At 44.1% G+C, this 21,306-nt stretch overlaps 1 protein-coding gene across 1 annotated transcript; it reads left to right on the forward strand.

The window, feature by feature from the left end:
- The first annotated feature begins 509 nt into the window (after positions 1–509).
- LOC142006800 (lysozyme g-like) lies at positions 510–16,812 on the forward strand. The gene is made up of 5 exons (XM_074983275.1): positions 510–552; positions 1,577–1,678; positions 3,066–3,262; positions 15,038–15,176; positions 16,679–16,812. Exons 1-5 carry the CDS (start codon positions 510–512, stop codon positions 16,810–16,812), a joined length of 615 nt encoding a protein of 204 aa, XP_074839376.1.
- Positions 16,813–21,306: the final 4,494 nt, after the last annotated feature.

The raw sequence follows: 21,306 nt of genomic DNA on the forward strand, positions 1-21,306 counted from the left end.
AAAAAGAATACCAGAGTTTATTTGACTAGTAACAGAGAGGAAGCCGTGCTAGTCTATACACTATCAAAACAAAAAGCAGTTAAGTAGAACTTTAAAGACCAGCAAAATAGTTTGTTAGGTGAGCTTTCGTGGGACAGACCCACTTCTTCAGATCATAGCCAGACCAGAACAGACTCAATATTTAAGGCACAGAGTTTATTTGGTTTATTTATTTATTTATTTAAGGCACTGAGTTTATTTGGTTCTCAGTGTGAGTGTCCCTGTCATCTACTCCAAGCCTCCACACAAGATATTAAATTCCGTAATTTTAGTTCTGTAGCCTGGTTGTGTGGAAAGAACCTTATCACAGTCAGATCTATTGGCCATCAATACAATCATCACTAACCTCTGAAAGGATCAGAACAGAAAGTACTTCTTTGTGGTAGCACTGCACATTCAGGTATTTTGATTTCTTTGCAGACTTGGATTTATTGTCTGGCTGTCTTGGGTGCCTGAGAAGAATCAGCACCATGCTGCTAATGCTGATGATTCTAGGCCTTGTTGCCCTCATTGGTGAGTCTGGGTTCACTTGTTATTTCACTAAGCTCACTGCCAAAGCAGCAGTGTTGGAAGACCTTCACAGAGATGGGGAGTGTGGTAGGTTTTGTCTCTCTGGCATCCCATGAGAGGATGGGAGCCCCTCTCTCATCCTGGCCATCCTTCTCTGGGGAGCAACTTGACTATAGCCTTGATTCCAGACTTGGGTTACAGCCCTCTGGCTTTGCCTCTTTGGGACTCTGCTCCCTGCTGGCATGTGGGGTTAAAGTAGTCAAAGTTAAAAAAGGACCACTTCCCCACTGTCTCTCATAAGGTAAAGTTCATTTGGAGGAAGGAGTGGGCTACTTAATCTTTCTTAACCTTAACTTAACAATTGAGGTTAAGTCTCAGGGCTCCAAAAATAAAAGTTGGTCCTGCTGTTTAATCAGGGGACTCAGGCACCCGCTGTAAGTGGAGGAATGAGTTTGATTCAAGAGCAAATGAAATATAAATAAACTGTTTCCAACTTATTTGGCTCTTAGGATCAAAGATGACTGTTGCAAGAAGTAGCAATAGAATGTTCTCAATGATATACAGGGAAAGAGGTTTTCATCTCTAGCATCTTTTAGAGCCAAATTAAGAGATCTCAGTTTGCCCAGGCTTCTCAGAGGCAGTAACTCCTGGCTAACAAGTCCTCCTGTCCCAGAAAACTGAAACCCAAACCCCAAAACCCATGAAAGAGCTCCCATGAGAGAGCGGAGCAGGGTCTGATTCATGACTTTGAATTCTTTTAGCTGTACTTACGTTCTCTATTGCTGTGTGCACACTAGAAGCATCTTTCTACAGAAGTTGCTGTCAGAACAGATGTTCCTCATGCAGAACTTCTGTTGAGAGATCACATCTACACATTAAAAGTACCAGTATTTGTTGATAAAATGCATTTTGTGTGTGGATGCTCCATGAGTTTTGTCGACAAAACCTCTGTTTTGTTGACAAAACTCTCTAGTGTAGACGCAGCTAAGAAGTTCTTGGAGTAAAGTATCTCCATTTGATTTTTCAGGTACTTCTGAGGGTCAGCCTGGTTGCTATGGTGACATAAATAAGGTTGATACCACTGGGGCTTCCTGTAGAACTGCGAGAGCGGAACGCTTACGCTATTGTGGTGAGTATAAAATGCTGCTGTTTTGTTGCTCTGTTTCAGCACACAGAGTTATCACAATGACCCACATAGTATTTTATAGTCACGGAGATGTAGTCATGTTAGTCCATAGCTTCACAAAACAAAAAAACAGTCATGTAGCACTTTAAAGATTAAAAAATAGTTTATTAACTGATGAGCTTTCATGGGGCAGACCCACTTCTTCAGATCTGTAAATAGTGCTGAAAGTGCACTTTAAAGTGCTACATGACCGTTTTTTTGTTTCGTACAGTATTTTGCAAGCATTACTTGTTTAAACCTCAGAACATTCCTGCTGGCTAAATACCAGTGTCCTCATTTCACAGATGAGGGATGCTATGTCTACACAGTGAATGCTATTTCGGGATACAAATGTATCCCAAAATACTAATGCGCCAGCTTTTCCGCATGCTCGAAATAGTGCTGCCGTTTCAAGAGCAGAATTCCGTTTCTGGTATCCCTCATCTTATGAAGGGTAATGGAACTTGCAGAATAACTTCAGTGCCATTTGGATAGCACCACATTCAGAATAAGGAATTTCAAAATAATTTACATAGTTTGCATAGTGCAAATTGCATAAATTATTTCAAAAACAACTTACCATGTAGACATGGCCGAACTGATGGAGAGGAGGACTTAAAAAAATTCTAATGTAACTTCACTTCTTTTAGTGCAGTAACATTAGAAATGATCTTGGCCCAGGAAGCTGACAGCCAGTTGTTTCACAAGTGGTCCTGTTATTTTTAGGTGCTCAACCTGAGACTCTTATGGTCTGATTTGCAGAAGTGCTCACACAAGCACCTTTAGTTAAAGTTATCAAGAGCTGTGGGGCTCAATGTGTCTTTGGCTAAGGCACCCAGAATTATAGGGCATTTATCAATGTTTTGCCCCAGTCATAAGGCTACACAGAAAGTCAGTGGTGAAGCTGGGATTAGTACTGAGGAATTTCCTGTCACCCAGACTCTTGTTTCGTCCTTACTACATCACACCTGCTTTGTGCACTTTGGATCAGGAGGTAATCTGGTTTTGCTGGTAAAAGGCAAAGGCACTGGTATGTCTTTTGCTCTAGAAACAAAATCAGACTTAATGCCAAACCCGCCCAGGCTGAGTAGGTTGGAGATTCTCTCCTAACGTAGGATGAAATGGTTCTGAGATGAGACTGAGAAGAAAGTGCAACTATTGGGATCTACTGTCACATTTTGCAGCCGCTCCCCTTGCCCTGCCCCCATCAGTCTTCTGCATCTATTGCTAAGAATGCCACTAGTTTGTTCCACCTCTCAGCTTTGCAGTGCCATAGTACAGTCCTGTCCTTCTGGACGAAGAGGAGTGAACGTGACTCCTCCCAGTTCCTGTACTTTCCCACTTATTACAGGAGTGCAGGCGTCAGCAACAATTGCTGGGAGAGACTTACAAAGAATGAAGATATATAAAGCCATCATTCAGCGCGCTGGCAGAAGATATTGTGTGGATCCAGCTGTGATCGCTGGTATCATCTCCCGAGAGTCACATGCTGGAGCTGCCCTGAGGGATGGCTGGGGTGATGGTGGAAATGGATATGGTCTGATGCAGGTAATCTACTCCGTGTTCCAGGGAATGTGTCTGTTTTTCTGTTTGATCAAGCACTCCTCCTAAATAGTAAGAGCTAGGAGCACCCAATTTGGTGTGCAGCTGCCCCTTATCGCAGGGGTCTGCAATCAAAATGTCGAGAAGAGCCATTTTTTCAAATTCAGTTACAAAATCAATAGTTCAACAGCCACAATGCACGTGAATAGGAGACAGTCCTTAATAAATAATGTTAAACTGTGCTTTTTGTAACCCTTATTTTAATAACAGCTCACATACAGTGGCTGTGTCTACACTTGCATTCCTCTTTTGAAAGAGGCATGCAAATGAGGGAAATTGAAAGTGCAAATGAGGTGCAGATTTACATATTGGGTGCCTCATTTGCATATTCTTCTTTCAAAGGAGCGTCTATCAAAAGAAGAAAGGCAGAGTAGACATGTCTTTCAAAAGTAAACCCCATCTTTCAAAGAATCCTTCTTTCCATAAAAAAGGGAAGAAGGGTTCTTTCAAAGATGGGGTTTACCTTCAAAAGAGCTGCAGCTACATTGCTTGTCTTCTTTCGAAACAATAATATGCAAATGAGGTGCCAGATATGTAAATCTGCACCTCATTTGCATGTTCAATTTCCCTCGTTTGCATGACTCTTTCAAAAGAAGAATGCAAGTGTAGACACAGCCAATGATTTGTACCAGTTAGGAAGTTAAGTTAACCTCAGCTCCAGGCTTTACCCACCTCCGCCCCCAAATCTGCCCCCATCCCCAAACTTCATCTCCCATCCCACCCCCACGCCCTCAGGCTTAACCCCATCAGTGCGAAATTGCACCCCCACATCCCCAGGTTTAACCCACCTCAGCTGCCCTGCCCCAACCTGCTCACAGGATCCAGATCTTACTTGCCTACCCACTATTCTCCCTGACATGTACTCTGGGTCCCCCTGCCCCCGCCTTCCTCTCCCCACCCTCAGTCCCCCCTCAAACTTCTCAGGCCAGGAAGTGCCTGCAACTTTCCCAGCCACTCCACACCCAGAGGCGCCAGCGCTGGACTCATCGGGTCCCAGGGCTGGGCAGGGAGCTGGGCTGGGTCCTGGGGGAGCTGACCTTGCACCACCGGATGCAGCTCTAGGCTCCGGTGGCTACTGCAGAGCAAGGAGGCGTTGAGAGGTGCCGTGCTGCTCAGGAGGAGGTGCTGGACCCAAGGGGAGGGAAGCTGTGCTCACAGGAGGCCCCTCCCTGCCTCTTCCTCTTTATCGTGGTTGCCCTGCTCCGGTAGGGGCGGGTGTGGCTGCATGGCTCCAGCAAGAGAAGACTTGTTCGCTCCCTCCCTGCTCTCTCCAACTCCCTGCAGCTCAGGCAGCTCTCTGCGCTGCCCCTGCTGAAATAACAGAACTAAATTGAATTGATTTAACATTGGCCATTAAACCAATTCAATTTAGTTCCATTATTTCAGTGGGGGGCAGCGCAGGGAGCAACAAGAGGAGTCTGCGGTGGCAGCGCCCAGAGCTCCAAGTGGCTCCTTAAAAAGTCATGTGTGGCTCCAGAGCCACAGGTTGCCAACCTCGTCCTCTCATAACCTAACGCACCATAAGGGTTTGTTTGTCCCAGGAAAACAGGAGATTCCTGGAATGAGATTGCTTCTCATAAAACCACCCAGAAAAGAGACAGAATCACTACATCAAGTTCAGTCCTCAAAACTGCCATAACTGGATGAATGCTGAAAGAGGCTGAACCAAGATGAGCCAGAAAAATAGGATGAACTGGCAATAGGATCGATTCTCAATAAAATTTAAGGGAAAAAAGGAGAAATTTGGAGTCGTGCTCTGTTTGACAAAGCTAAATCAATGCTTAAAGGTTGAAAACTAGAAGAAAATGTACAATAGCCTTTTTTTATTAAAACTTAGTGAAAGAGAAGAGTTTAAAGGGATGAAGAAAAATAAACAATTGATGGAATTCCCATTTCAAAGAATTTACGACAAAGAAACTAAATGGACAAATTTTAACAGTCTCTTTTTAAAAGAAATCAGAACTGAAGATTAACTTCATAAATATAGCATGGTATTTTTGAAAAATACTATCATTTAAATGTAGCAAGTACATTTTCCTTTTATTAAAAAATAACCCTTAATTGAATGAAGGATGCAAGCGACTCGGGGGAAATCTCCTAGTTACCAATAAACTAAGTATATAGCCCAGAACTTGGCAGGAAGCCTGCTGCACTTCTCTTTAGTGCAGCCCAGGCTGGGATTGACTTTTGGCACACTGCTAGAAAAGGCACCATTGCTGAGGCAGCAGTGCATTGCTCCAGCATATGTCAGACTTGCACTAGACAGGCGGCTTCTTGTTCCACCTAACAAGGTGGAACGTTTTACCCTTCCATCCAGAAGTTCCAGGTAACATATAGAATCCATGTACTGGCCATTTGTACCCAAATGTTTTCAGAAGGAATGAGTTCCCAGAGTCTGGCAGATTTACAGCTGGCATTTCAGATTTGGCATAATTTATGGTAAATTGAGGTGTTTCCCAAATTCATTTTCTGTATCTCTACGACTTAGATAATAAGAACATGACATCAGCTGCACGCGGCACCTCCCAAGGGTTCCTGCAAGTTTTAGTCCTGTGATATATTCACTGATCCCTTTCCTTTGTCCAGAAAGTTCCATGGCCAGTGCAAAAAATAAAGGAGACAATGAACTTCCCTGCCTAGTCCTGTGTAATTCAAACAGGGGACCTTGACTCGCAGGGCTGCTTTTGGAGTGATAAAAGGTGCAGTTACCTGATTAAGGAACTGGGAATCAGTGTCCGCACAGGATGGGACCTGCAGCACTCTGTTCTGTGGAAGCTCTCTCTGGTCAGGTGACCCTTTGCTGAGCTGGCCATATGAGGGCTGTCGGTGGGGGAGGAGGGACAAAGGAAGGAGCTGTCCCAGCAATAGAAAAGTTCCCAGTGCTACCAGCTGCCATTGCTGCTACTGCAGCCACACCAGCAGCCAGAGCTCCAGGCATTTTCAAATCTCTCCTGCAGCCCACGGCCAGGCAGTCTGGACTGCACAGAAGGGCTGGCAGGGGAAAGCTGGCCCCCAGCCTTGCCTCTTCTACCGCCTGAAGCCCACCCCTTCCAGGAGGGGCCAGGACCACCCCCCTCACCATTTGGAAGCCTGGCATTTCTGTCCTCAGCCCTGCTATGTACTTTCAGAATATTGCCTGGCATTTCTCTAGTCCAGGGCTCAGCAACCTTGCTGAGGCAGGTGCCGAAATGTGACCTTTTGACCTCTATGTACGGTCCCAGTGCCAGTGATACTTTTTAAAGTCACTAACAGTCCTGCTTATAACAGCTTCATTAATAAGTACATTCAGATGCAGAGCTTCACTGTTAGGTGGTGATTGGTAGGATTAGCTGGTCTTTTGTTAATGCACAGGCGGCATGGCTTTGAGCAAGCTCCCAGCCGCGTGGGGGAGGTGGGTGGGGCTGAGCTCCTGTCTTGTGTACTGATGAAAATCAGCTCATGGCACCTGCACTGGGGGTTGTTGACCCCTGGTCTACTATTAATGAATCCACTGTGTCTTTGGCTGATCTGACAATATGGGGAATTCCAAGTCTGAGGGCTGCTGAAGGGAGCCAGAGGCAGCTGTCCCAGGGCCCGGTGATTTAAAAGGGCTCATGTCTCCTGGCTGCCACTGCACTACCACAGCCATGGCAGCAATGGGAGCCCTGGGCCCTTTTAAATCCTTGCCTCTGGGTGGGCAGGCTAGGTGGTGTTGAAGGGCTCAAAGTGGGAAGGTAGACGCCAACCCAACCCTTCCGCCTGAGGTTCCAACCCTCCCAGGAGGGCCCTCTTTTCACACCTTTCCCAGAGGACCAGCATTTCTGTCCTCAGCCCTGCCAAGTACTTTCAGAACTTTGCCTGAGCCAGTGTTAAGAAATCCACTGTGGGCTGGATTTATGTAAGAGGAGAGCATGGACTGCAGCCAGCCAGCTAGTATTTTGGTGAGAATATTTATGCCATGATTCAGTTGTAATGCAGGCCGATAAGAGCTGCATACAGTCAGGTCTGTTCCAACTTTAGAGAGAACAGCAAAAGCTCCTTTCATCGGTTGTGTAAGTTCTTTCCCCAGCAGACCAGCATTGAAGCTTTCTCTCAACAGATCCACTAATGCCTCCTTAAATTCCTGATATAATTCAGATGGAAAGCCTTCAGCTTCTGGAGTTTCATACTTTCCATTGTTCTAAAACTCCACCATGAAGCCACTGAGAGCTCCATGCCAGTCCCAAGCCTGGATGAAGGAGGAGAGTTGGTCAGATGTGTGTCGAGGCGCTGACCATCAAACAACAATATGAATGAAATCTGATGCCAGTACAACCAAATGTTAAAAAATGCCGGCTCGGACATCACCCAGCTAAACAAGGTCCGCAATACCAATTGAGCGATCGGGGTTGGGTCAATAAATTGGCTACTGAAAGAAAATTACACTGAACACGTATGCTATCCATTGGAACATGGAACGTTCGAACACTGTGGGCAACTGGAAAATTAGAGCTGCTTCAGAAGGAAATGGAGAGATATCAATGTGATATACTTGGACTGGCAGAGATGCGTTGGACAGGATCAGGAGAGATATGTGGTTGTGAAATCGTTTGGTCAGGAAATGAAACGAAGCATGAAGCAGAAGTTGGATTCCTTCATAGCAAAACAGCTAGAAGAGCATTATTAGGATACAAACCGGTGAGTGCAAGAATGATGGTCGCGCGATTCGAAGCAAAACCGTTCAACATCTCAGTCATTCAGGTGTATGCACCCACGTCGGACAGTACAGAGGAAGAGATTGAGCTATTTTATAAAGACTTGACAAAGACAGTGGAGGAGATTCCGAAGAAAGATTTGTTGATCATTGGAGGAGATTAAAATGCGGAGGTTGGAACAGATAATGAAGGTTGGGAGAGAGTCATGGGAAGGTTTGGATATGGAGAAAGAAACGAACGAAGTGAGACACTGTTAGAATTTGCCACAGAGCATGAGATGGTGATTTGCAACACAAGATTCCAACAAAAGGACTTTAGAAGTGGACATGGTGATTGAATGACAGGAAGTCCAAGAACATGACAGATATGATTTTGGTAAGAAGATGGATAACATCAGTACAGCAGTGCCGAACTTTCCAAGGAGTGGATGTAGACTCAGACCACAGTCTAGTGATCGCAAACATCAAGATAAAACTCAAAAGAAAATGTAAGACACAGTTTAAGAAAAGAAGAGATGTGGCTAGGCTATGTGAGGAAGAAACAGGGAATGCATACAGAATAGCGCTCAAAGAGAAGATTAAGAATATTGCCATAGAGAAAGACGTAGATAAGAGAGTCGCAGGGATATCCATCACTATAGAAGAGGCAATTGAGCAGACTGTTCCAGAAGAAGAAAAGATCAATAAGAAGTGGATTACTCAGAAGACACTGAAGTTGGTTCAAGAGAAAAGAGGGTTGAAGATCAGAAGAGATGTTTCTGAGATGGCAGAACAGCAATATAGGATGAAATGCAATGAGGTAAGGAAAGCAGCCAGAAAGGATAAGGCACAATGGTTAGAGGAGCAATGTGAAGATATTGAGAGGTATTACAGCACATGTAAGACCAGGGAGGTGTATAAGACAATTAGGAATATTAATAGGAAATGGCAACTGAAGCAGATGGCGATCAAAGATGAGAATAAAGAAGTGCTCATGAACAGGGAAAAGATTGTGCAGCAATGGATGAGATATTGCACGATCTATACAAAGCACAGTTGGACCTGAGTGTCTCAGAGAGACTGACTGAAGAACTGAAAGAGATATGTCTCCCGAGAATCGAGACTGAGACCAATATTTCAAAGGAGGAAGTAGAAAAAGCAGTGAAACGACTGAAGGACAGCAAGAGCCCTGGAAATGATAAGATCATGGGAGAGATGATCAAATACGGCGAAGAAAGCATGATTCAGGAAATACACCAACTATGTAATATAGCATGAAAAGAAGCAAAGGCACCTAAGGAATGGACAAGATCTGTGCTAGTGACAATACACAAGAAAGGAAGTACATTGGAATGCAAGAACTACAGAACGATCGCCCTAACGAGTCATCTAGGTAAGGTGCTGATGATGATACTGACTGAGACATTAAGATCGCAGATAGAAGAACATATAGCAGACAAGCAAGCAGGGTTCAGAAAAGATAGAAGTACCATACAGCAGATATTGGCACTAAGACTGATAGTGGAGAAAGCTCGACGAAAGAACAAAAACGTATCACTTGCTTCATCAATTTTCAAAAGGCATTTGACAGTATAGATCAGAAAGTGACTTGGGTGGTGTTGGAGTCATATGGAGTGGATAGCAGACAAATACGGTTGTTGAAAGATATCAATGATAATGTGGAGGCAGCCGTGAGAACATGCGGGGAGTTTGGAAGATGGTTTAAAACAAGAAGAGGTACGAGACAAGGAGATCCAATATCGTCAAGTATCTTCATTGCACATCTGGAAAGAGCAATGGACAAGATCAAGGAAGAGGTAGAAGGGATATTTGTGCACGGGAAAAGAATTAACAACTTGAGGTTCACGGATGATACAGTTATCATTGGGAAGATAAGGAGAAGCTAGCAAAAACAGTGCGGGTGTTAAACAAAGAAGGGAAGCGGTATGGACTGATTATGAACATCGATAAAACAAAAACAATGGTATTTGGAGATAAGGAAATAGGAGGGAACATCAGTGTGGAGGGTAGTGAACTAGAAAATGTAGAGAAGTTCACCTATCTGGGGAGCAACATAACGTATGAGCTAGACTGTAAGAAGGAAATAGCGACTAGAATAATGAAAGCAAGAGCTAGTTTGAAGGCGATGGATAAGATCTGGAAAAGTAAAACAATTAGCTTAAGAATGAAGCTGGGCATCTTGAAAACGTGTGTATTCAGCAGCATGTTGTATGGATGTGAGACATGGGTGATAACAAAAGATTCGAAAAGAAGAATATTGGCATCCGAAAGGAGTTGTTATAGAAAGATTCTGAGAATAGGATGGATGCAGAAGGTCACCAATGAGGAATTATACAGGAAGATACAGCCGAAAGAGAACCTGCTGCAGAAGGTTATAAAACGGAAGCTACAACTATTTGGACATATTTGCAGAATGAACGACGAATGAAAAATCAAGACCCTGGTATTCGGCATAATGGATGCTTCAAACAGGAGAGGCAGACCCCACAGAGAATGGATAGATGATATAGTAGATTGGTGCGGAGCTAGTCTACAGAAACGAAGCCACTCTGCACTGGATAGGGAAAGATGGAAGGAAATAGTGAGAGAGGCATCAGACACCAACAGGCACTGAGCCCACAGTTATTGATGATGATGATGATGATTGTTCTAAGTCTCCTTTTTGTTTATTTCTTTATCAAAAGTCTCTTGGTCAATATCATTTTGCTTTGCCAAGCCTGCTACTTCCAAATATTTCAGAATAAATTCAGAGTTTGAAGTATCTGAGCTCGAGAGGACTTTTTGAATAAACAGCAAAAGTAGCACATATTTCATTACAGGATGTAATGCTTTTCTGCCAATTATATTTAACATAAAACATAAGAACATAAGAACGGCCATACGGGGTCAGACCAAAGGTCCATCTAGCCCAGTATCCTGTCTGCCGACAGTAGCCAATGCCAGGTGACCCGAAGACAATGATCAAGCGATTTGTCTCCTGCCATCCATCTCCCGCCTTCAACAACAGGCTAGGGTCACCATACCTTACCCCTTGCTAATAGCCATCTATGGCCCTAACCTCCAAATATTTATTGAGCTCTTTTTTAAACTCTGTTAGAGTCCTGGCCTTCACAGCGTCCTCTGTCAAGGAGTTCCATAGGTTGACTGTGCGCTGTGTGAAGAAAAACTTTCTTTTATGAGTTTTGAACCTGCCACCCATTAATTTCATTTGGTGTCCTCTAGTTCTTCTATCGTGGGAACAAGTAAATAACTTTTCTGTATTCACTTTCTCCACACCATTCATGATTTTATATATCTCTATCATGTCGCCCCTCAGTCTCCTCTTTTCTAGACTGAAAAGTCCCAGTCTCTCTAGCCTCTCCTCATATGAGACCCGTTCCAAACCCTTAATCATTTTAGTTGCCCTTTTCTGAACCTTTTCTAATGCCAATATATCTTTTTTGAGGTGAGGAGACCACATCTACACGCAGTACTCAAGATGTGGGCATACCATAGTTTTATATAGGGGAAGTAAGATATTCTTTGTCTTATTTTCTGTCCCTTTTTTAATTATTCCTAACATCCTATTTGCTTTACTGACTGCCGCTGCACACTGTGTGGATGTTTTCAGAGAACTATCCACTATAATTCCAAGATCCCTTTCCTGATCTGTTGTAGCTAAATTTGTCCCCATCACATTGTATATATAATTGGGGTTATTTTTCGCAATGTGCATTACCTTACACTTACCCACATTAAATTTCATTTGCCATTTTTTTGCCCAATCACTCAGTTTTCTGAGATCTTTTTGAAGTTCTTCACAGTCTGCTTTGGTTTTGACTATCCTGAACAGTTTGGTGTCATCTGCAAATTTTGCCACCTCCCTGCTTACCCCTCTCTCTAGATCATTGACGAATAAGTTGAACAAGATTGGTCCCAGGACGGACCCTTGGGGAAAGCCACTAGTTACCTCCTTCCATTGTGAAAATTTACCATTTATTCCAACCCTTTGTTTCCTGTCTTTTAACCAGTTCCCAATCCATGAAAAGATCTTTCCTCCCATCCCATGACCACCTAATTTACATAAGAGCCTTTGGTGAGGGACCGTGTCAAATGCTTTCTGGAAATCTAAGTATACTGTGTCCACTGGATCCCCCCCGTCTGCATGCTAGTTAACCCCTTCAAAGAATTCTAATAGATTGGTAAGACACGACTTCCCTCTACAGAAACCATGTTGACTTTTGCTCAACAAATCATGTTCTTCTACGTGTCTGACAATTTTATTCTTTACTATTGTTTCTACTAATTTGCCTGGTACTGATGTTAGACTTACCGGTCTATAATTGCTAGGGTCTCCTATAGAGCCCTTTTTAAATATTGGCGTTATATTAGCTGTCTTCCAGTCATTGGGTACCGAAGCTGATTTAAAGGATAGGTTACAAATCACCATTAATAGTTCCGCAATTTCACATTTGAGTTCTTTCAGAACCCTTGGGTGAATGCCATCTGGTCCCGGAGACTTGTACCTGTTTAGCTTATCAATTAGTTCCAAAACCTCCTCTAATGACACTTCAATCTGGGACAGTTCCTCAGATTTGTTGCCTATAAAGGATGACTCAGATTTGGGAATCTCTCTAACATCCTCAGCCGTGAAGACTGAAGCAAAGAAATCATTTAGTTTTTCCGCAATGGCATCATCTTCCCTGATTGCTCCTTTTATGTCTCTATCGTCCAGGGGCCCCACTGCTTTTATAGCGAGCTTCTTGCTTCTAATGTACTTAAAAAACATTTTACTATTGTTTTTTGAATTTATGGCTAACTGTTCCTCAAAATCTTTTTTGGCTTTTCTTATTACATTTTTACACTTAATTTGGCAGTGTTTATGTTCCTTTCTATTTTGATCACTAGGATCTGACTTCCACTTTTTAAAAGATGCCTTTTTATCTCTCACTGCCTCTTTTACATGGTTGTTAAGCCATGGTGGCTCTTTTTTAGGTCTCTTACTGTGTTTTTTAATTTGGGGTATACATTTAAGTTGGGCCTCTAACATGGTATCTTTGAAAAGTTTCCAGACAGCTTGCAGGATTTTACTCTAGTTACTCTACCTTTTAAATTCTGTTTAACTAACCTCCTCATTTTTGTGTAATTCCCCTTTTTGAAATTAAATACCAGAGTGTTGGACTGTTGCAGTGTTCTTCCGAACACAGGAATATTAAATGCTATTATGTTATGGTCACTATTTCCAAGCGATGCTGTAATAGTTACCTCTTGGACCAGATCCTGTGTTCCACTCAGTCCTAAATCAAGAATTGCCTCTCCCCTTGTGGGTTCCTGTACCAGCTGCTCCAAGAAGCAGTCATTTAAGGCATCAAAAATTTTTTTTTCTGAATCCCTTCCTGAAGTGTCATGTACCCAGTCAATATGGGGATAATTGAAATCCCTCATTATAACTGAGTTTTTTATTTTGATAGCCTCTCTAATCTCCCTTAGCATTTCAGCATCACTATCACTGTCCTGGTCAGGTGGTCGATAATATATCCCTAGTCCTATATTCCCATCAGAGGAAGGAATTGCTATCCATAGTGATTCTATGGAACATTTTGATTCATTAAGGATTTTTATTTTATTTGATTCTATATTATCTTTCACATACTGTTTAATGGAGGAATAATATGTTGTTCTTGAATCCCTTAAGCCAGGGATCTTCAAGTGGCACAGCAGCCTCCCTAAATTAAGAAAACGAAGGGTATCTGCCTGCCCAGAGTGTATTAAGATGCTAAAAAGAACTGAAAAGCCTACAATTTGCACAAATACAATTAATAAAATAGAAGAGCTTTGAGCAACGTAGCCATCTAAGCAGGAGTGTCAAAAATACTGATTTTATTCCGTAAAACACATATGAGTTAGCTCCCAGCTTTGTTTAAAAGGAGAACAAATTGCAGCAGTGAAAGGAAAGCTGCACAAATGTTTTAGGAAATCATAACAGCAAACAAGCACAGAGGGTGTTGGTACCCATCGGCCCTTCTTCATCAGTCGGAGGAGAGAGTTTGTCTAGCTGTAGAAAGTATTGGGATTCGAGGTCACAATACAGAAAAGTAGAGGTGGCTCCAGCCCCGCTGCCTGTTCAGCAGGCTCCTCCCACGGGTCTGAGTCTCTGTCCCTACCCAAGCAGTGCCTCTGGCTGGAGAGGAGAGGTGCACCTTCATAAATTCTAAGGCCAGAAGGGACCATTGTGATCTCCTGGTCTGAGCTCCTACCCTCCAACCTTGCACTGGCTCACCCTTGTGACTCCCATCTCAGTGAAGAAAATGAAAGGAACAGGAGACTGTTGCCCCGAGCTACTCCCACCTTTACCCACTGTTGCTCCTCCTGTCCACACAGGCTGCACCATTCCTGCTGTGTGTACACAGGGGGTGTAGCTTCTCTCTGCAGGAGCCAGCAAGACCCTCTCCGTCAGGGACAGCTGTCCAATCGTAGCAGCTGAGACTCCCGACAGTGGTATTTAGCGATGTATTTTGCATTCAAGTTCATGCTGGCTGGGGCAGGATCATGTGTTTGTAAGGCTGACAGACCCAAGTCACTGACAGGAGAGAATGAACCTCTGATCATAGGGGCTAAAGCCATGTGCTATACAGTATGCACTAAAAGCCGGCTTATGCCAAGCCTGTCAGCCATAATCCAACAATGAACTTGTGGTGGGAGTTTTATTTTTGAACTTTTGAATGGAGTACTGTAAAGTGCCAAAACTTGGAAGGCTGAGACAGAGAGCTTTGTGGGACCATGCCTTATAAACTTCTTGGGGCAAAGATTTTCTTCAGCAGATATTCAGCAGCAGCACTGAGCACTACAACTTGTTAGCCTTATTTCTTTAGTGGCTACAGTTGAAATGGCACAGAAGATGCATTTTAAGATAAACCCTTTTTTTTAGCACAGTCCGATGTACAATCCCTCAGGGCTTGCTTTGGGTTTACAGTGGGAAGTGCAGCGAAGGTGAAAACTTCATTAAGGAGTGAAGAGCCCCATAAACACCTCACCTTTTTAAGAAGCGATGTTCTCTCTGACCCTTCTAGGTGGATAAACGCTACCATAAACTGGTTGGAGCGTGGAACAGTGAGGCACATCTCAATCAGGGGACAAGCATCCTTGTTAATATGGTTAAGGAAATCAAGAGAAAGTTCCCCAGATGGACCAAAGAACAGCAGCTGAAAGGTACGGTACAGAGTGCATTCAGTCCTGGACAAAGGGAACTTCTAAGACAAAAATCATGTTAAGAGTTTCTTATTTTTAAAATACTTTTTATTCTGAATATTGTAACTATTTCCCACTGATGATATTTGGCTACTTTTTGATTTCACATAGTTTGGGCATTGAAACTAGATTGGTCAGTTTCAGCAGTTTGCCCCATTCTTCGTCACAATGTGACATGGAAGATTTCCAATGCTGTATGGGGAATATTTATAAGTTGCCCTCCTGCCCATATATCTTTGTAGGTTTGTGAATGGGAGCTGGTTGTTTGGAACTGGATAGAGCTTCTGTGGACTGCAGAATTAGGTGGTATATCATGGAGCAGAGATTCAGAAAGGGGAGCAGAATGGAGTGTGAGGTCATGTTCTGATTATTTGCCATACAATTATTTTCAGGGCTGAATGAAAAGTCACACGGTAATTAGCTACGTCTACACATGAAACCTACATCGAAGTAGCCTATTTCGATGTGGAGACATTGAAATAGGCTATTTCGATGAATAACGTCTACACGTCCTCCAGGGCTGGCAACGTCCATGTTCAACATCGACGTTGCGCAGCACCACATCGAAATAGGCGCAGCGAGGGAATGTCTACACGCCAAAGTAGCACACATTGAAATAGGGGTGCCAGGCACAGCTGCAGACAGGGTCACAGGGCGGACTCAACAGCAAGCTGCTCCCTTAAAGGGCCCCTCCCAGACACAGTTGCACTAAACAACACAAGATCCACAGAGCCGACAACTGGTTGCAGACCCTGTGCATGCAGCATGGATCCCCAGCTGCCGCAGCAGCAGCCAGAAGCCCTGGGCTAAGGGCTGCTGCACACGGTCACCATAGAGCCCTGCAGGGGCTGGAGAGAGAGCGTCTCTCAACCCCTCAGCTGATGGCCGCCATGGCGGATCCCGCTATTTCAATGTTGTGGGACGCGGATCATCTACACGTGCCCTATTTCGACGTTCAACTTCGAAGTAGGGCACTATTCCCATCCCCTCATGGGGTTAGCGACTTCGACGTCTCGCCGCCTAACGTCGATGTTAACTTCGAAATAGCACCCAACACGTGTAGCCATGACAGGCGCTATTTTGAAGTTGGCGCCACTACTTCGAAGTAGCGTGCACGTGTAGACGTGGCCATTGTGTCCTATATTGTATTAAGAACAGGCCTGGTTCAAAGACTGAGGGCTTCTGTTTGAATGTGGTTAGTCAAATGCACATTGAAAGGTCACCAAGCTACTGACCTTTGTTCTCATAAAACCCCAAAAGTGCTTTGATTGTGGGTGGATTCAGGCATGTATACAAACAACCGCTTTTTATTCAGTTCCAATGTCATAAAAGCAATTCATGCATAGACAATGTCTTTATTTTATTTTTAATGCACAACATAAAAACTAGTCAGATCTGCCTGGAATTTTTGTGTTTTTTTCTTTTGAGTCTGTTTTTAAAATAATCCCTTCTTATTGTTTCAGGTGGGATTTCCGCCTACAACGCAGGAACAAAAAACGTCCAATCTTATGATCGAATGGATATTGGCACAACCAACAATGACTATGCCAACGATGTAGTTGCACGAGCCAAGTATTATAAGAGAAACGGGTACTGACTGTGGGAATTGTATTTTCAAATACACAGTGTTTCTTACAATCACTGGCATTCAGGAATGATATTGTATGTTTGGGGGAGTTTAGAAGCTGGAACCTGCAAAATTTTATGATGTAAATATTCCCATTGACTTGTTTAAATGAGGGTTTGCGGTCTCAGTCACCAAATTTTAAATTCTCCAGTCAGTAAAATTTTGGTTAAATGGTAACTTCAAAACAGATTTGGTCTTGATCTTACAAAATATATGGTAATGAGTGTATTAATAATGTCTGATCCTATCTGATCATTTCTCTGACTTAATAAAGCTGCTGTATCTAGCTATTGATAATTGTTTACCTTCTGAATGTCAAACAACGACAAGATATGTCAATAAGAGCTGGTGTCCTATCAGTAAAAGAGAAGAGGGATCTATTGGGGGAAGAAAGCCTGTATTTTCAATCTTTTTTGTGATTTATTTTGACAATTTATTTTTAATTGCATTTGGATACAGGCCTGTTGGTATATTCACAGAGGCCCTAGGCTAAGTGTGAGTGTGGGATGGGGCAGGTAGGTGTGTAACAGCTCCATACTTTCAGAACAGGTGATTCTGAAGCTGCTGGGCCTCTGGGCTGCAAGGACCAAGTCCCCCACCTCAGGGCCATGAAGAGCATACTACCAGGGCTCTAGCAAGGCACCACACTGGTAACCTGGTGAGGATTTATGGGGCTGGGGCTCCAGCCACTACTGCTGTCATAGCAGGAACAACAACAGCCCCTGTGAAACACCAGGTGCTCATGAAATAGCCCCCTATTGCCTCACCTGTCAAGAGGCCTGGCTGGGCACGTGTCTGGAAAAATATAGCAGGTGGGGATTTTATCTAATATACTTTTTCATGGAAATGCCTGGAGACGGGGGTGGATGCTTTTAATGAAACTGAAATAAGGGAATGGAGTTTGAACAAGAATATCAGAGGCAATTGCAGCAAGATTCAAATATTCATCTGTAAGGAATGTGCCAGCAGGAACACAATGCTGCTGAAGGCTAGGAGGAATGTGTCTCCCAGAGATCATTTGCATGAGAATGCAAAGGTGTGCATATATGATACCTTGCAAACAAAGCCTGATGGGTAGCAAGGAAGCAATGATGTTTTGTTTATTGTAAACACTTTGTAAAATCACAGTTTATGCTAACACTCAGTATAGGAATTGTGAAATCTGACCAATGCTCCAAGTCATTGTGGGGGACAGGGCAGTCATCATAACTGCGTAAGACATGGATTACACAGGGCTCCCCTGGTTTAAAGCATTATAAAGCAGAAGAGGAAGGGTGTGGGTTGAGTTAGCTAGCTGAGTGCCATAGTTCTGTGTATATCTTGACTGTATAGGTATGAGCTTGGTTTGGTTAGCTCTCCCTGCCCATTAGAAGCTAGAGCTGGATACTAGTGGTTTTTTATGAGACTCCACTCCAGTAAATATTAAGAGCTGAAGTCACAGAGTCACAGCTGAGGCTGCCAAGAGCTAAAATCATAGGGCTTTGCCTCAGGCCAAACCCATGGCAGACAGATGATGCAACCAGCAGAAGGCTGGTAGGAGCAGCAGCAGATAGACTGTGCCGGTGGCCAGTAGGAGGAGCAGCGCATGGACAGATGGTGCGGCCGGCCGGTAGGAGCAAGCAGAATGCCAGACCAGCGCAAAGGTGACCTTGTCTCAGGTTCCATGAGGGAATGGATCAGCATGAGGTGTCAGTGCCTGCATGGACCGGACCAGGTTGTAAGCGGGGCATTTGAATTGGAGGTGCAGAGAAAGTTGGGTGTGTGGATTGGCTATTTACAGTATTGGACTGATAAGCCTGAGAGGCCAAGGATATTGCTCAGTGCATTTGAGCTGGGACAGTTACTTGAGGATTGGTTATGAACTCTGGGTGTGGTATTTTCCCAAGCTTATGATAATTAACTTTTCTGCCTCTTTTATTAAAAGCTTTTTTCTGCACTCAGACTCTGTGCTGGCGAGTGGGGAAGCATTGCCAGGGGTGTGTGAATTTCCCAGGCTACTGGGTGGGGGCTTGAGCGGGTTCTGTGTGAGATGAGTGAAAAGGAACCCCTAGATGTTGAACCCAGTCCTGGTTGCTGCCAACTCCTTCTGGCAGAAGGGTTACAGCTATTAGCCTTGTTTAACTAGCCCTCCCTGCCTGTTTAAAAGGGAGAGGTGGATACTAGTGTTTGTATTTTTTATGAGACTCTGCTTTGGTAGACATTGAGAGCTGAAATCACAGCGTGGCAGCTGAGGCCATTAAGAGCTGAAATCACAGGGTTTTGCCTCAGTACAAACCCACGGTGGATGGTGTGACCGGTGGCCGGCTGGTAGGAGGAGCAGGAGGCGGCAGTTGGCGGGAAGCTGCAGACAAGTGGACAGCTAGCACCGCCATGGTGGTGTATCTGTGGACTCTGGGTTTTGGACTGCACTGTGAGAGGTACACCCTATAAGTGTGTGGGGGGTAAAGGCAGAGAGCCCTCAGCAGGAGACTGGGTTCTATAAAGTATTGGGACGGTATCTTGTTAATGGGGTGTATCTCTCTGTTGTTTAGATATATTGCATATGTCACCGTGTGCACCTGGGTTAGGCTATTGTCATCAAACAAGCTGCTTCTATCTCAGACTCTGCGCTTGTGAGAGGGGAAGAACTGCCTTCCAGGCACCCAGCAGGTGGAGTGAGATTGTCCCAGGTCACTGGGTGGGGGCTCGAGGTGGTTGGTTGCATCATTGACAGAAAACCACTAGGAGCTGAACTGCTGTCGTAGCACCTGGCAGGCACCTGGCATTAATAGAAGGGTTACACATCTTTTCAGCTGGAAAGTTAGCAAAGGTTGGATAATGACAACAGTACATGTAAATGCAGGTAAGCAAACTAAAAGGCCCCTGGAACTGGCCTCTGACAGGAGACAGGATACGGGGCCAGCTGGACCATTGGTCTGATCCACTGTGGCCATCTTATGTTTATTGTACTATAGACTCAGCAGACTCAAGAGGAGAATTTCCTGCTGTGCCTCAACAAGTGAACTCAGGAGGTCAGGTGGCTAACAGAGAAGAGACACCCAGAAGATATAGGGTCTGTCAAAATTCAGCCCAGATGATGAGCCAAGGTGTCTTCGTGTGGCTTCAAGAAGATACCAACCACAGCAGCAAGGACTGGATCCTCTTAGGCAGCTCAAGTTGCCCCACTACTTTCAGGAAAAGTTCAGGCACCCTTCTAGCCCTTGTGTGCTAAGCAGAGAGCACAAATGGTGGAACAGTCCATTCTGGAGGTCAAAGGCTGACTGCAGACCCACACCACCTCTGGACTAGAGCAGAGCCTTTCACCTAGGAAATACACCTGTGTGCGGTGGCACCCTGTCTGTAACATCTGGTGAGAAAATGGTTGAGTCCAATATGAATTCATTGGATAGGGCAAAGAACATTATAGTCCTGGTATACCTTCCAAAGATCTTATCTCATGGAGTCCAAACTTGGTTCCAGAGGTTTCATCTGACTTCTGCCAATAAGGCTATACTGAGAACATGGGCCTATATGCAACCCAGCGATGGAAATTGCCCAAACAAAGGGTTAGAACCATATGGAGGTAAATTAGATGAGAAAGAATCCCAACCCTACAGAGTCAAAGAGGACACAAGGGAGAGAGAAGGTTCTCAACACCTGTATATCTAGGAAATCGTAGGAATTATTGATACCGCAGGCACCCAGGAGTTAGAAGCAGTAGGTTATGTGTTTCTGTGTGGCCAACTTGGTCACACAAAAAAGAATTCCAACTAACGGAGTGTGGCTATTTGGATTGTTCATGCAGTCAATGGTGCGAGAATCTTGATTAACTCCAGGGGCAGCAGGAAACGGCCTCTGGGAATTAAGAACTGTTCAGCATTTGGAAATGTAAGCAGGGATGAATGAACTCTCCTCTGACATCTGGGCCAAAGTGCAACTGGCTGCAGTTATGCTAACCAGGTGGTAACTATTCATATCAGCACCTCATTAACCAGTTCCGACCCATGTCATTTAAAAACCCCTTCTGAAAGGGAGGGGTAGTGTAGACACAGCCCTAGTGAGGTACTGGGGGCAAAAAAATGTTAGAAACGCACCATATTTGCAAAAACGTACTCTGCTTCAATGAGCATCAGACAGAGCCCTTTGCAAACATGATTGATTTTGGCTGGCTTTGAGTTACAATTTGCTTTAGCACGGAATGCTGGGGCAATGAAATGTTGTTGCCCTGTTTGTAGGAGTAAAGGACAGCAGAACAGGATGTACCATGCAATGAGTCAGGTGATCATTTGAATCTCATTTGCTAAACAGGAGTAGGATATCAAATGCCACTGAAAATGAGAGGGGGTAAGTATGTATGTTCCTAGTTAGTGGTGTGGGCACTGTCTAAAGAGTCCTAGACACCCTTTGATCCTTCTCTCTCCAGTGGCTAAAGAAAGAGCTGATTGGCTTCAATGTAGAGTCCTTGTTTCTGTTCAGATACTACTA

This window comes from Carettochelys insculpta, chromosome 1 (assembly GCF_033958435.1).
Source record: "Carettochelys insculpta isolate YL-2023 chromosome 1, ASM3395843v1, whole genome shotgun sequence".
Classification (NCBI taxonomy): domain Eukaryota; kingdom Metazoa; phylum Chordata; order Testudines; family Carettochelyidae; genus Carettochelys; species Carettochelys insculpta.

Coding starts and splice junctions, on each gene's coding strand:
- LOC142006800 (XM_074983275.1), top strand. CDS start 510: ATGCTGCTAATGCTGATGATTCTAGGCCTTGTTGCCCTCATTG. Junction 1,679..3,065: donor GGAACGCTTACGCTATTGTG/GTGAGTATAAAA, acceptor CACTTATTACAG/GAGTGCAGGCGTCAGCAACA. Junction 3,263..15,037: donor ATGGATATGGTCTGATGCAG/GTAATCTACTCC, acceptor TGACCCTTCTAG/GTGGATAAACGCTACCATAA.